Source organism: Primulina eburnea, chromosome 1, assembly GCF_022965805.1.
Source record: "Primulina eburnea isolate SZY01 chromosome 1, ASM2296580v1, whole genome shotgun sequence".
NCBI classification, from domain to species: Eukaryota; Viridiplantae; Streptophyta; class Magnoliopsida; order Lamiales; family Gesneriaceae; genus Primulina; species Primulina eburnea.
The window spans coordinates 63,294,760-63,308,126 of record NC_133101.1 but is presented as its reverse complement, the minus strand read 5'-3'; the positions used below and the strand labels follow the sequence as shown (position 1 = coordinate 63,308,126).

Sequence of the window (13,367 nt, the reverse complement as noted above, 5' to 3'; positions counted from 1 at the left end):
GTATAATCAAACTAACTACTTTTGCAGAGATATATATATATAAAAATGGAATTATCAAAAGTCAATTGAAAACAATAATATGATTTATGGAATAAACTTTTTTTATAAGTGAAAAAGGATAGTTCTTACTTCATACACACTAAAATATTAAGATTAGATAGTTAAAGATGTAAAACTATATAAACACACTTACATTTTAATTAAAAAAACAAATAACGAAATATATTATCATCAACAAATGGATCTTTCTTTCAGGTGGGTGTCTGTTTAGTCCGCGGCTTTCACACGACAACAAAAAATAACGTGAATTATTAAGGAATCGTTTTCAAAGTTTTTGTAAGTTGCTAAATTTGCAGCTTCATTTCTCTGTTGGTTGATTTTTTTTGTGTTGTTTGTATGTGTAGTTGATTTTTGTTTTAGGAATTTTGATTATACTAATGTGGTTCTGTTTTACAATTTTGTGGCAGTGCAATCTTGTAATTGTTTTTTGAATAGTCCTTTCAATTCGAGGGATGCTTTTGTAAAATTGTGCTTGGAGTATTTCTTTAAGAGCTCAAATGAAAAATTTTAAAATGAAATTTTGCCTCGTGTGGATGCCCAACCTAATGATTATTCATCTATACTTCTATGCAGTTTCATTATCTATTTGTTTTAGATTAATTTTCCGCTGCGACAATTTTAAATAGTATAAATGACGGTGTGATTGTATTTTGGTTATTAAGATGCTACTGAATTTTTGTTGTTATAATGATCTTGGAATATTCATATCTTCTTGATCGGGCTTATGAATGGTGAAAGCAGGTTAACTTTTGCCAAGACTTATATTTTATTGTATTATCATAATAGTAAACTGGAACAGTCAAAATTTTTCTCATTGTTTGTTCAGTGTTGTTTTTGTTTCTTTTGTGTGTTAATTTTTGATTTGTTGCTTGACAGCTTTAGGAACTGAGTCAAGAAGGTATGTTTCTTCTCCCGTTGTATTGCCATTAAATTTGGGTCCCATGTTTATACTGAAAAGGCACAGCCATATTTCCTGCATGGTGCTAAACCCAAGATTTTGACCCCAGCTCAGATTGAATCTCACCGGCAAGATTGCAAAATGACCATGAATTTTACTTCTTATCAGCCTCATTAGAAGTTCTTTTAGATTCTCTCAATATGCTTTTGCGGACATCAAGCAGTCTATTTATTCCCCACGATACGGAATAATTCTTTTGGAATGATTATAAATTGAGATTTATAAATTATTCTGTGAAAAAAATCCAACTTTAGATAATTTATTTGAAGCTTTATATCAGAAAGTACAAACCTGGGGCTTTATTCCACCTCGTTTGTTCAATTCAACTTTGCCATCACATGATCCATCTGGTCCTTGGTTCTTGTCACTCAACGTGCTGCTGCATGGCGCTAACAAAAGTTCTTAGTAATACTGAAGTGGAATTTGAATTTTTAGCAAAATTATTATTTTCAGTCGTTGTCTTTATTGTCATTGCCACAAAGTTTATCATCTCGATCAAATATTGCTGCTTACACTCATGTGAAACTCGTAGTATTCCTTGTGCAGAGTAGGAAATTGAGCTTAAAAATATGTGCCTCGCGTGTCATAGTTTTTCACTCTTTAGAATCTTATCTTTGATCTGTAATATTTCTTGGCAGGGTAACAGTTTTATGAGGATTCTAAATGTAGCTGCATTTGATGTGTCTGGATATGCTTCTACAGATGGAAGAAATTGTAAACCATTTAATCCATTGTTGAGGGAGACTTATGAGGCTGATTATCCAGATAAAGGCCTCCGATTTTTCTCAGAAAAGGTAGCCATTTATGACCTGGACCAAACTTTTGGTCTTTCCTAGTCGTGTTAACTAATATAAATTAACTTTTGATGACTACCTGAGTGTAAATACTCTGCAATTTTGTTGCTAAAATGGCTTAAATATAATATTAAACTCAGAAAATGGAAAAAGAAAGGCGTCAAATATATTTTTTCAGACTTCTTGTAGTTGATTCTCCATTTCCTTAAGTTTGTAGATGTTTGTGATAAGTAAATACTGGGCTGACCATTTTTTTGGATCAGGTGAGTCACCATCCAATGATTGTAGCTTGCCATTGCGAGGGTACAGGGTGGAGGTTTCATGGTGATAGCAATCTGAAAAGCAAATTCTGAAAAGCAAATTCTGGGGTCGGTCCATTCAGCTTGATCCACATGGTATTCTGACTTTAGAATTTGATGATGGAGAAGTTTTCCAGTGGAGTAAGGTACTTTTTTGTTGGATGATTGTTGCTCTTTTTTTTTTTTGGGTTCATTTCATCGAGTGACGTAAGCGGCCTTCTATTGGTAGGTAACAACATCTATATACAATCTCATTTTGGGGAAATTATATTGCGATCACTATGGTACGATGCGGATACAAGGAAATCGTAATCACTCCTGTAAATTGAAATTCAAGGAGCAGTCTATTATAGACAGAAATCCTCATCAGGTACTCCTCCTTTTGGTGTGATGTCATTTTAGACCTTTAAGAAGGTGGATTCTATCCAGCTTTTTAAGTAAACAGACTTAAGTGGCGCCATCTCTTCTGAAATTTTACGAAGCAGTATTCAATACAAGAAGAGAATAATATAAACCTATTTGACAAGGATCTTCTAATACAGCAGTGGTGTAACTTTGAGTTCTATGTGCAGTACTATTCTAGCCAAAACTGTTGGAATTTATTAAATATACTCCAAAATAAGGGAATTTCGGAGTACTAAATGTGACGCGTTTTTGCATCACAAAATCGAAGGATTTTTAGTTGCATACTATTTCATATAAATCTATGATCATAGCATGTGTTGGATGTAGTCATGTAGATACCAAAACTACTCATATTTTGCAGGTACAAGGAATAGTCCAAGAAAAGAGTGGGAAGACGGTGGCATCCGTGTTTGGTAAATGGGACGAAATTTTGCACTATGTGAATGGAGATTGCACATCAAAAGGGAAAAGCCAGGAACCTCTCTCAGAAGCCCATTTGCTTTGGAAACGAAGCAAGCCCCCCAAGTTCCCCACACGTAATAACTTGACACGCTTTGCCATCACACTGAATGAACTAACACCAGGGCTGAAGGTTATTTGTCAAAATTCCTCATGTTTTCTCCACGGGTTAAGCAGAAACTGGAATTTTTATCTGTTGTATATCTCACACGCAATAAGAAGAACTGGAATTTTTATCTGTTGCAGGAAAAGCTCCCTCCAACAGACTCGAGACTGAGACCTGATCAAAGACGCTTGGAAAACGGGGAGTATGAAATGGCCAATGCTGAAAAGTTGCGTCTAGAGCAACGGCAACGACAGGTAGTTGACATGAACTCCTTTGTTGAAGAAATTCAACGTTTTATGGGCTTCTTCCATATTATCCGGCCCTCTGTCACTTCTCCCAAAGTACCAAACAATATTTCTCCCGCAGTAACTCATAAACATACTATACACTAACAGTCAGGTTGAGGCTTCATTAACACTGACAAATTTGTGGAAACCAGGCTCGGAAAATGCAAGAGAGGGGTTGGAAAGCTCGGTGGTTTGCGAAAGATAAAGAATCTGATACATATCGTTACATTGGCGGGTATTGGGAAGCAAAGGAACAAGGCAACTGGGAATCTTGCCCTGATATTTTTGGCCAAATCCCAGCCGATCAAAGTTTAGACTTGGAGTAAGAAATTTTTTTGTCTCGATATCCATTCCCTCTTATTTATATTCGCTAGAGATATTGGAAAACAGCCGACGATTCTTTCAACCATGTTCATGACTGCACAGTGCTTCGATGAAGCATCAAAATTTGTTTCAATAATAATAAAAAAAAAATCGTTATTTTTTATTCCATTTGTCGTGGTTTTTGGCTTGAGAACAAATTAAGTTGATTCAGTGTACGATGATATGGCGAATTAATGTCCTACAATTCATTTTTCAGAATTAATTGGAATTATACATATAGTCACTTTTTTCACGAGTTTTTCTTCTCTATCGCCGGGAGCTCTCATGCATGCATGAATATCTAGCTCCTTCCACGAATTTATTTTTGGTGAGAGCGAGGGAGGGATGTAATACAAAGCCGTGTATTCTGTTCAATGAAAAAGGTCGGCAAACTTGATTGATATGAGACCAAAATGGAATATATATGATCGATTAAACTTGGTTATGATAAATAATAAAATTTTTCGTGTCAATTGAAGCAGAAGCTGCACGTAGTTACAGGACAAAATTTTGTCGAAACTGATTAATTATTCAGGTCGCGAATTGAACGGCCGTGGTATCTAATTATATAATATAATAAGCATGAGATCTTTCAAATGATCAAGTTTTTTAAAAATAAAATAAACTCACATGATTATAATCAAAACTTGTGTAGATTTTATATCAGTGAAAGTTTTATATCAGTGAAAGTTAATTACCTACTTATATTATATACATTAACATTAAAAAAAATATTATATATATATATATATATATATATATATATATATATATATATATATATATATATATATATATATATAATATATATATAAGGTCTTGAATTTTGGAATAATGGTGATTTATTATACTTTAAATTGAAACAGTGGATATCCCTTCAAGGATCCCAATAGAGAGGAACAATCTCCAACCATTTCTCCACTAACTAATTTGCTGTTTAATTTAAACTTTTCTAATACATTCTTTTTACGTGACAGAACAATTAAAGCCATAATGATTTCTACATCCTCCTTTGAAAGATCAAGCGATAATGGCATGATTTTGTCTAAACTAAACCTTTAACAAAGCCCAACTGCTAGTGGAGCAATGAGATATCCCAGGTTTCGGCCATGATTTTCGAAACATTGTACCAGTTTTGATCTGCTGTATTAAAAGGCTTAAATTAAGAGCATATATCATATACAAAATGATATATATCACCACCTTTCCAGTATAAATTTACCCGACAATGATTTAATCCGAGAACAACTGCATCCAATCTAGTACGAACTCTCCTACAAACCGTCATTTCTGGGCAGAAAGAACAGCCATTTCATCAAAAGATGTCGATGCGGCCTATTTCTAACCACTACAAGGCTAGCTAAGCAATTCAATTGATGGTCTATCACGAAAATTGTGACTATTTACTCCAGTTGAACGCAACACAACTGTTAGTTACTCCGTCCTCTGGCGTTTTGATTGAGATTGTTCCATCCAATCGATGCATTCCTTTGACGATCCCGAGGGGTGAGCGAGCTGCCACTCCAGCTGCTTTTGTTGCTGTAGTGAAAGATAACAAAACCCAATATGTTGGTTGAGATATTAAGAGTGGTCTCATGCTATTTGATACTAGGCGAGCGAGTAGAGAGACATACCCATTCTTTAACCACTGGCCCTCCAGATTTAAGCTGTAAGATGCTCATGATATCCTTACCGTTTACTAGCGGTTTAAGTTCCCACACTTTCTCTAGACCTGAGCAGCACGAAGATTGGAATTCATATTTTCAAAGGTTGCGGGCATAGACCCATTATACACGCAATGAAGGATGAATTTAATACCTAGTTCCATAATTGCATTCTCGATCCTGTTAAATAGTATTCTTCTGTCTGTCAGTTCGGCAACCATGCTGGATGAATTTCCACTCAAACCTATATCTGTAGGATACAAGAGGATTGAAAGAACCAGCGCAGATCGCCAAAACTCTTTAATTTCTCGAAGCAGCAGCCCTAAGAATGCGAATATAATAGTTAAATTGGCAGAGTCAAAAGTCAACTTGTTGGCAAGAACACCTCTTCTTTGAAGGAGGCATAGGTTGTAATTTTTTCAAAAAATACGTGCATAGTTGGTTGTACAAATGTGTGGTTAAAACTTAAGTATTCAGGTTACAGGTAGGTTCCATTTTACAAAGTACCACATGGTTAATTAAATACATGCACGGACGGCCAAGATATTGAAGCTCATTTTTCACCTCCAAAACCTTGACATGCACATGAAAAGCATCTAAAGTTCAATGTGAGATCGTGGCTGCCTAGCTACAACCAGTTTCCTGATTCATCAGCGACTACATAAATTCACTTCTTCAGAGTAACAAATCAGTAAGGTAACTAGGTAAGGTCGAAGTGTCGAAGTTGGAATGGATGCGGGAAGTCAGATCATTTTACCTGCTAATACTCTAAGTTTTGCAATGATTGGGACATCAATAATTTCTTTTTTCCATTCAACTTCAAAAATTTGTAAATTTTTGTCTGACCGGATCAAAGGAATCAAAGATAAGAACTTTTCCACCGCTAGGTGTAAGCTTATCACCTGCAGCATGATGTTAGTGATATATTAGTCAGGGTCATTAACTTACACCTAAAACAAACGAAAAAAAAATGTTTGCAAAAGAGACTAGAATATGGAAACTAGAGGGTTACAATGAAGCATACTGTTTCTGCATCGCTAGACTTCAACTTAAGAGAAGTTCCAAAAATGTATCTTGCAACTGGAACCTGTCAAAAAACATGCAGGTTTAGCATACATATATGTAAAAGAAATTAGCCAACGCTTCATATATTTATTTTGAAATGCTATCTCTAAAGAAATAATTTGGTCATCTAAGCAGCATATGAATTGAATACGAGCAAACATCACAATGAAGCATCTGGAGCATATCATTTGGTAAATTATTAAATAAACAGGGGTCAATCAACCCATAAAAATGGAAGAACGGAGGAATGGAATGGCGAAACTATATAAAAAAAAGGGTCTATCCACCCATAAAAAGTGGGTATCTGAGTGAAATGGATCCTATCATTTGTTAAACTAATGCGATTACATGCAATTATTGGTGAATACAAGAAAATGTTGGAGATAAAAGGTTAAATCTAAGAGATAAATGAATCGTGCCATCAACCAGATGCATAAACTTATCCCATCTCGGTGATAAACACCCAAAATAAGTTCAATCACACAAATTCGCCAAAACCGTATTAGATAAAGTTGGAAACTTATTTTACCTGTTTACCTTTCTTGTCTCGATAAACAGTCTTCCTCAATGGAAGAAGCAGAGCAGCATATAAGGAGAGCCTCAACTGATCAATCTAAAACCAAGAAAAAAAACAGACATTGTGGCAATATTATAATTTATCTCCATACAGATATAGAGTACATTGAGTATAAATTGATAGCTAGGCATTTGAAACTTTACAAAACCCATTACAAGCTTTGCCAATCAAATTTATGCCCACTCGCAATTGCTCGCAAGCAACTTACCAAATAGTGCGTTTCTTTTCCCACATTGTAGAAATAACAACAATGTAAATCAAATATTAATGATTCAAGACTCACAGTGATCGAGGAGCAGCCTATTAACTGCAAGAACCTCCACGAGGCATCCATGTAAGAAACACAAAGCCTGGTGAAATAAAATAAATTTTACCAAGTACAAAGGTGAGATTGGGAGTAACACACCATAAGAAGCAACTCAGCAAAAAACAAAAGAATATCACAAGTAAATATGACACACACACATACACCAACTATGAACACCACCATGCCTGCGTAACACAAGGGATACATAGAAATAAAACAAGACCTTCCATAAAGAAATTGATTTTCAAGTTTGCACATGTTTAGATAGCACTGAGAGTCTCTCTCTCTCTGTGTGTGTGTGTGAGAGAGAGAGAGAGAGAGATTACAGCTTGAATCTATTATTGATAGCACTAATACAAGGGTGCAGAGCCCAATTGGACATCCAAATAAGAAAATCATTTCAAACTCAATTGGCGGTGCAAAAAAACAAAACAAAACAAAATCCTACAACTTGCTTCCAACAAAGAAAATTCAATCAGATAAGGACTGATCCAACTATAAGGAAAGTAAAAAAAAAAACCTTTCACATCCATCCAGTGTTTGAGGTTCAATCTCAGGAGGAAGACTGAATACAGACCAAAATAACTGCAGCTCAGAAATGTAGCTCATTGCATCCACAGGTCGATTGCCAGATATCATGAGATCAATCTACAAGATTGAATGCTTGAAATCAACACATGGCTTTGACTTAAGAGTAAGGTCAAGATATTGAAAACTTAGCCCCGCTACAAAGCATTATTAAAAACAGTAAAAAGCACACCTCGTGACCGACACGCTCTCTGCTAATTTTACCAATGATAGCAGTTTTTACTTCATCATCCATAGCAGCTATCTTCAGTTCTTCATCTAGAACAAATCCAAACCTTGCACCTGAAATTCACTCAGAACAGGTTGGCTCTAACAGAATTCTGTAATTTCTTTCTTATGGAATGCTTGAATCTACTCCATTAAAAACAGAACATGGAAACAGAAGTTTTCAGTGAACTACCAAACCGAATTGCTCGAAGAACTCGAAGGGGGTCATCCAAAAATGTCTCTTTCGGAGCAGATGGGGTCACTATTTTCCTGATTTCAAGTCTGGAATGCCTGTAACAAAAAAAGTATTAAGTAAGTTTGAAGCAACAGGAGAGCATATGACATAATACGACAATTGAAACATAAATATGTGAGACCTCTTCGTGTTAAGTCTTCGACTGAGTTCGTGTTAATGTTGTAGAACATGCTTTTAAAGAGCAAGTTTATCAATAATCTACTTTAAAGCACTTCAATCATTTTAAACTGAAACAAGATAGATAGCTCTCCTCCCATCACATCACATATGGTCATATACACAAGTGTTCATACATCTATATTTGTGTTATATGCCCCCCCCATCTGTGCGAATTACAACTCTGAGTTCTCACAAAAATATGAATATAAAAAAACTACCTGTTGATGGTCAAATCCCTCCTATAAGCATCCTGTTGAGCAGTGCCAAACTCCTGCAAAAACATAGTTATTAACAAATTTAAAAAACTAGAATTTTGAAGTTCACCAAATAAGGGCTTGCCGCTTGCAGCTGTTGATGGTTGCAAAATGGTGTCTACAATTCTCTATATACTTAGCGCTCCTCTAACCAAAACATGGCAAGTAAAAACACTCCGGGACTCAGATATTTAGCCCATTCATAACAGTGCCCATATTTGAGCTAATTTCCCTAATTTAACACTAGATTCATTCAATAAACTGAGTGGAAGATCGTTTAATGCACTGACCATTGTTGGAATACGGCTAATGTTGGTGTATTCTTCAGATCTTAAGTTGACAAAATCAATCCACACATCAAAGAGGTGCATCCTCGCTGTTTCCAAATGTTTTGACTGATCCGGATTGCTGGAAGAGAGGCATAATTAGCAAATATCTATGCTCTCGGTTCAAGGAATGCTGTTTACATACTAAAAGATTTAGACAAGATCATCAATTACAAGAAAGGTAAAATCACAGAAAGTACCTCTGGATCAAGCCAACTCCTTTTGTTTCTTCCCCAGTAGCAGATAAATACTCGTTTACTTTGTCACAAAACTCCTTTCCCACCATATTCTCAAGAGCGATCTCTATATCGTAACACTCTTTTCCTAAAAGCTACAGTAAGAAGAATGAGATCGATTAGTATGGATACTTGATAGATATTCATCAGAGACTTCTATATGTTCAAAAGAAAGTGCATGTGCATCAATAAATGAATAAAAGAAATGCAAATACCATATTCGACATGGTTTACCATCAAGTTTTGACTGTATTCGATGTGGTTAATGATCATATCTCGATCGTCATTCTATAACATGAGAGCTAGTTTTTTATTTTTGACCAGGAATTAGCTTTATTTAAAAAAGTTGATATAAAAATAAAATATATAAAACATGAAAATTCCTAATTGATATGACAAGTGTTATATTTTAATATATTGATAAAGAGACATATATTATACATTGCAAATCCATGCAATATTTAATATTTTTGGTTTGAACTAGGTCAGATGATAAATAATAAAATAATTATTTATAATTTATGAAGTTAAATAATTTGATTTTATTGGAAAAAAAATGAAATGGTAATAATCAATTAATTATTCAGTGTAAGCAAGGGGATGTGATATTATTATGTGATCATGAAGTCAAAGGACTATTTACCTTTCTCATTTTTTGATTTTTTTAACAAAAATTAAAATATTACTTAAAAAACTACTCTTACAATTTGGATTCATTTCCCCAAATATATGTTTAATTTGACAAAATCAAAACCAACAATTATTTTTTCCAAAAATATAATTTCAACATCATCATTACCATCGACACAATCACAACCAAATAGGTTCAAGGTTATAACATACTAATGTCTTCATGATTAATCATATCATCGATTTTAAATATAATTTATAATATTATCACAAAAGATCTTATGGGTAGACAACATTTAACATAAAAGTTGTCGTCAAACGAGAGATACAAATGTATATTTTCTATCCACTAAAACATTAATTAAATTTTTACCTACATCAGAAAAGATTGTACCAAGATATTGCCACAATGTTGTTTTATATATATGACTAAAGTCAAATGACATTTCACATTGTGAAATGCCGTTTACCACTCATTCTTTTCCCCAAAAAAATGAATCATCCCAAGGACCACAATTTATGGAACAAAAAATTTCACTTTTCACAATGCCCTTATATGATTTAAAACTTGATTTTTGCACAAGCTCTCCCTGCAGGAGCTATCCCTCGACTGCACAGATGGATATGCAAATACCCTCACGAAGTTAAAGTGAGGCGGAGTTTATCATCTGCATTGATGTTGAAGTTTTTGAAAGACATGAAAATTAAGAAGATTTGAAGGAAAATAAGGTAATTTGTGAGGTAAAAACACTCTTGCAGATATACTGTGATAATTCATTATACCTCTGAGTAGGGATACTTTAACATTCATAAACCGGTGTTCTAAAACTCAGGCTAGGCGGTAGCCTAGGCACCTCCTAGGCGCTATGTCGATCATGTCACTAGAAGTTAGGGATTAGAATATTGGTAATCTAGGCTATATTTAGTATGCTTATATTTTATTCTAGGTAAGGTAGTAATTCCCATGATTATGGTCTATCAATTAGGGCTAAACTTTAGGAGTCTCTGTGTATATATTTATTCCCTGTACCTAATCAAGAAGTAACAAGAAGATTTCTGATAATTTCAATCTTCATGGTATCAGAGCTACGGCTCTTCTCTCTCAAATCGCAATCTCCTCCCCTATAACCTCATTCTCGTGTAGCCATCCTCAACCATGGTGAAACATGGCCTGGCTACCGAAACCTTAAAATCAGAAACTCCAAACCCTAGCCCCACCGAAAACAATTCCTTTGTCATCACAAGCCACAAATTAAATGGCCCTTTGTCATCACAAGCCACAAATTAAATGGCCACAATTATCTTCAGTGGTCTAAGTCGGTTAAAATGTTTATTTGCGGTAGGGGGAAGGAGGAGTACTTGATGAGCGAGTCGGCCATCCCAGAGAAGACGGATCCAGACTTCAAGAAGTGGAACATCGAGAATCACATGATTATGGCGTGGCTTATCAATTCTATGACAATGGAAATTGGAGAGAATTTCCTGTTATATGAAACAGCCCTTGAGATGTGGCAGGCCGCAAGGGAAACATACTCTAGCTCAGATAATACCTCAGAGCTATTCGCTGTAGAGTCGGTACTATATGACTTGCGGCAAGGAGATCAGCCAGTCACTCTATATTACAACGCCCTTGTACGACAGTGGCAACAACTCGATGCATTTGAAAGCCATGAATGGAAGTGTGCCGAGGATGGTCAGCGATTCCTCAAAATTCAGGAGCAGAAGAGAACATTCAAGTTCTTACTAGGTCTCAACAAAGACTTAGATGAAGTCCGAGGCAGAATAATGGGTGGAAAGCCACTTATGAACCTGAGAGAAGCATTTGCTGAAGTTCGAAGGGAAGAGAGTAGAAAGCGGGTGATGATGGGCACCCAGAATAACTCGGTCAACGTAGAGGGATCTGCACTTGCATCATACGGTGCACATCCTGCCAGCCAACAGGATACTCGTTCTCAACGCAAAACTCGACCATACTGCGACCACGGTGCCAAACCAGGCCATACAAAAGACACCTGTTGGAAGATTCATGGGAAACCTGCTGATTGGAAGCCTTCCAGACCATTCAATGAGCGAACTGATTGGAAGCCTTCTAGACCATTCAATGAGCGAAATAGCCGAGCAAATTCAGCCACCTCCACGGAAGTCACTTCATTCTCAAAGGAGCAGATCGAAGCCTTACAGAAGGCATTAGCCACCACTCTAACACACCACGATACCACGAGCCAACCTGTCAGTTTGCAGGCAAATAAAGGTAACAAGTATTATGCTTTGTCTACTTGGAATACTCTATCTCGTCATTGGATTATCGACTCAGGAGCATCAGACCATATGACGGGAGACCGGTCCCTGTTTCAAGAATACCAACCAAGCCAAACCCAAGTGACCGTGTGGATTGCTGACGGTTCTAAATCCCGAGTTGCCGGGATGGGAAAAATCTGCCTAACCTCAACTATCACCCTTCAATCTGTATTGCATGTTCCGAAATTAGATTGCAACTTGTTATCAATAAATAAGTTAACATCTGATCATAATTGCTCCGCTGAATTTTTCCAAAATATGTGCATTTTTCAGGAATTGGGATCGAGGAAGATGATAGGCAATGCTAGGGTGTGCTCAGGACTCTACTTGCTTAACTCACCAACAGAACCCACATCAAACCATGTCACCCTTAGTCAGCCCAATCATAAGTCAACCAATTCCAAGGTTTCAAAGTCTGTTTTAGTTTCTAGAGTCAATAAGGATACTGAAGTCATGTGTTGGCACTATCGTCTAGGACATCCAAGTTTTTATTATCTTGAAAAGTTATTCCCTCAATTGTTTCTGAATAAAAGACCACAACACTTTCATTGTGAAATTTGTCAACTTGCAAAGCACACACGCTCAGTTTATCGAAGCATTCCTTACAATCCATCACAACCCTTCAATTTAATCCATAGTGACATATGGGGAGTGTAACATCTACTAATTTTAAAAGCGCGGAAATATTTTTTTTTATAAAAGCTTCGCAATTTCAAAATAACATTTAAAAATGATCTTAAATATTTGACAATAAAATTGGCGTAGTTTTAAAATTTCCAAACTCCTCTAAAATCATACGTAAACAAATAAAAATCTTAAAATCGTCATCGTATAAAAAGGTTCATCTCCTCTCAAAATCTCATAATCAAAATGCGGAAAACACGTGGTCCTCGGGTCGTGTCACCCCACCAAGTCTGTCTACTCAGTGTTCAGCACCTACAGTCTTCTCAATAACAAGCTCATCTGCATCACACACGCCTAGTGAGTCTAAAGACTCAACACACCTGTACCGTTAATAACAAGTACATATACAAATCACACAGCAGTGAAAAATATCATACTCAACATA

At 35.9% G+C, this 13,367-nt stretch overlaps 2 protein-coding genes and 1 pseudogene across 2 annotated transcripts; 2 read left to right on the top strand and 1 right to left on the bottom strand.

The window, feature by feature from the left end:
- Positions 1 to 732: 732 nt before the first annotated feature.
- On the top strand, positions 733 to 3,858 carry LOC140840023 (oxysterol-binding protein-related protein 1C-like; annotated as a pseudogene).
- Positions 3,859 to 4,910: 1,052 nt separating this feature from the next.
- Positions 4,911 to 9,463, bottom strand: LOC140840013 (tRNA nucleotidyltransferase cca2-like). Its single transcript, XM_073207094.1, is given in 15 exon segments — positions 4,911 to 5,270; positions 5,366 to 5,463; positions 5,550 to 5,717; positions 6,153 to 6,297; positions 6,420 to 6,482; positions 6,990 to 7,073; positions 7,321 to 7,387; positions 7,865 to 7,992; positions 8,105 to 8,214; positions 8,333 to 8,404; positions 8,407 to 8,430; positions 8,517 to 8,566; positions 8,773 to 8,825; positions 9,099 to 9,216; positions 9,335 to 9,463. Coding segments are annotated over 15 exon segments (1,371 nt in total). The 5' UTR covers positions 9,421 to 9,463; the 3' UTR covers positions 4,911 to 5,165.
- Positions 9,464 to 11,326: 1,863 nt separating this feature from the next.
- Positions 11,327 to 12,606, top strand: LOC140809486 (uncharacterized). Its single transcript, XM_073167139.1, has 2 exons — positions 11,327 to 12,251; positions 12,572 to 12,606. The coding sequence occupies exons 1-2, from the start codon at positions 11,327 to 11,329 to the stop codon at positions 12,604 to 12,606; spliced, it is 960 nt and encodes a 319-aa protein (XP_073023240.1).
- Positions 12,607 to 13,367: the final 761 nt, after the last annotated feature.

What these genes read in the sequence shown, in the direction of transcription:
- LOC140809486 (XM_073167139.1), top strand. Translation starts at nt 11,327, where the DNA reads ATGTTTATTTGCGGTAGGGGGAAGGAGGAGTACTTGATGAGCGAGTCG. An exon ending in CAGTTTGCAGGCAAATAAAG is followed by an intron (nt 12,252 to 12,571) that starts GTAACAAGTATT and finishes TGCATTTTTCAG; the next exon opens with GAATTGGGATCGAGGAAGAT.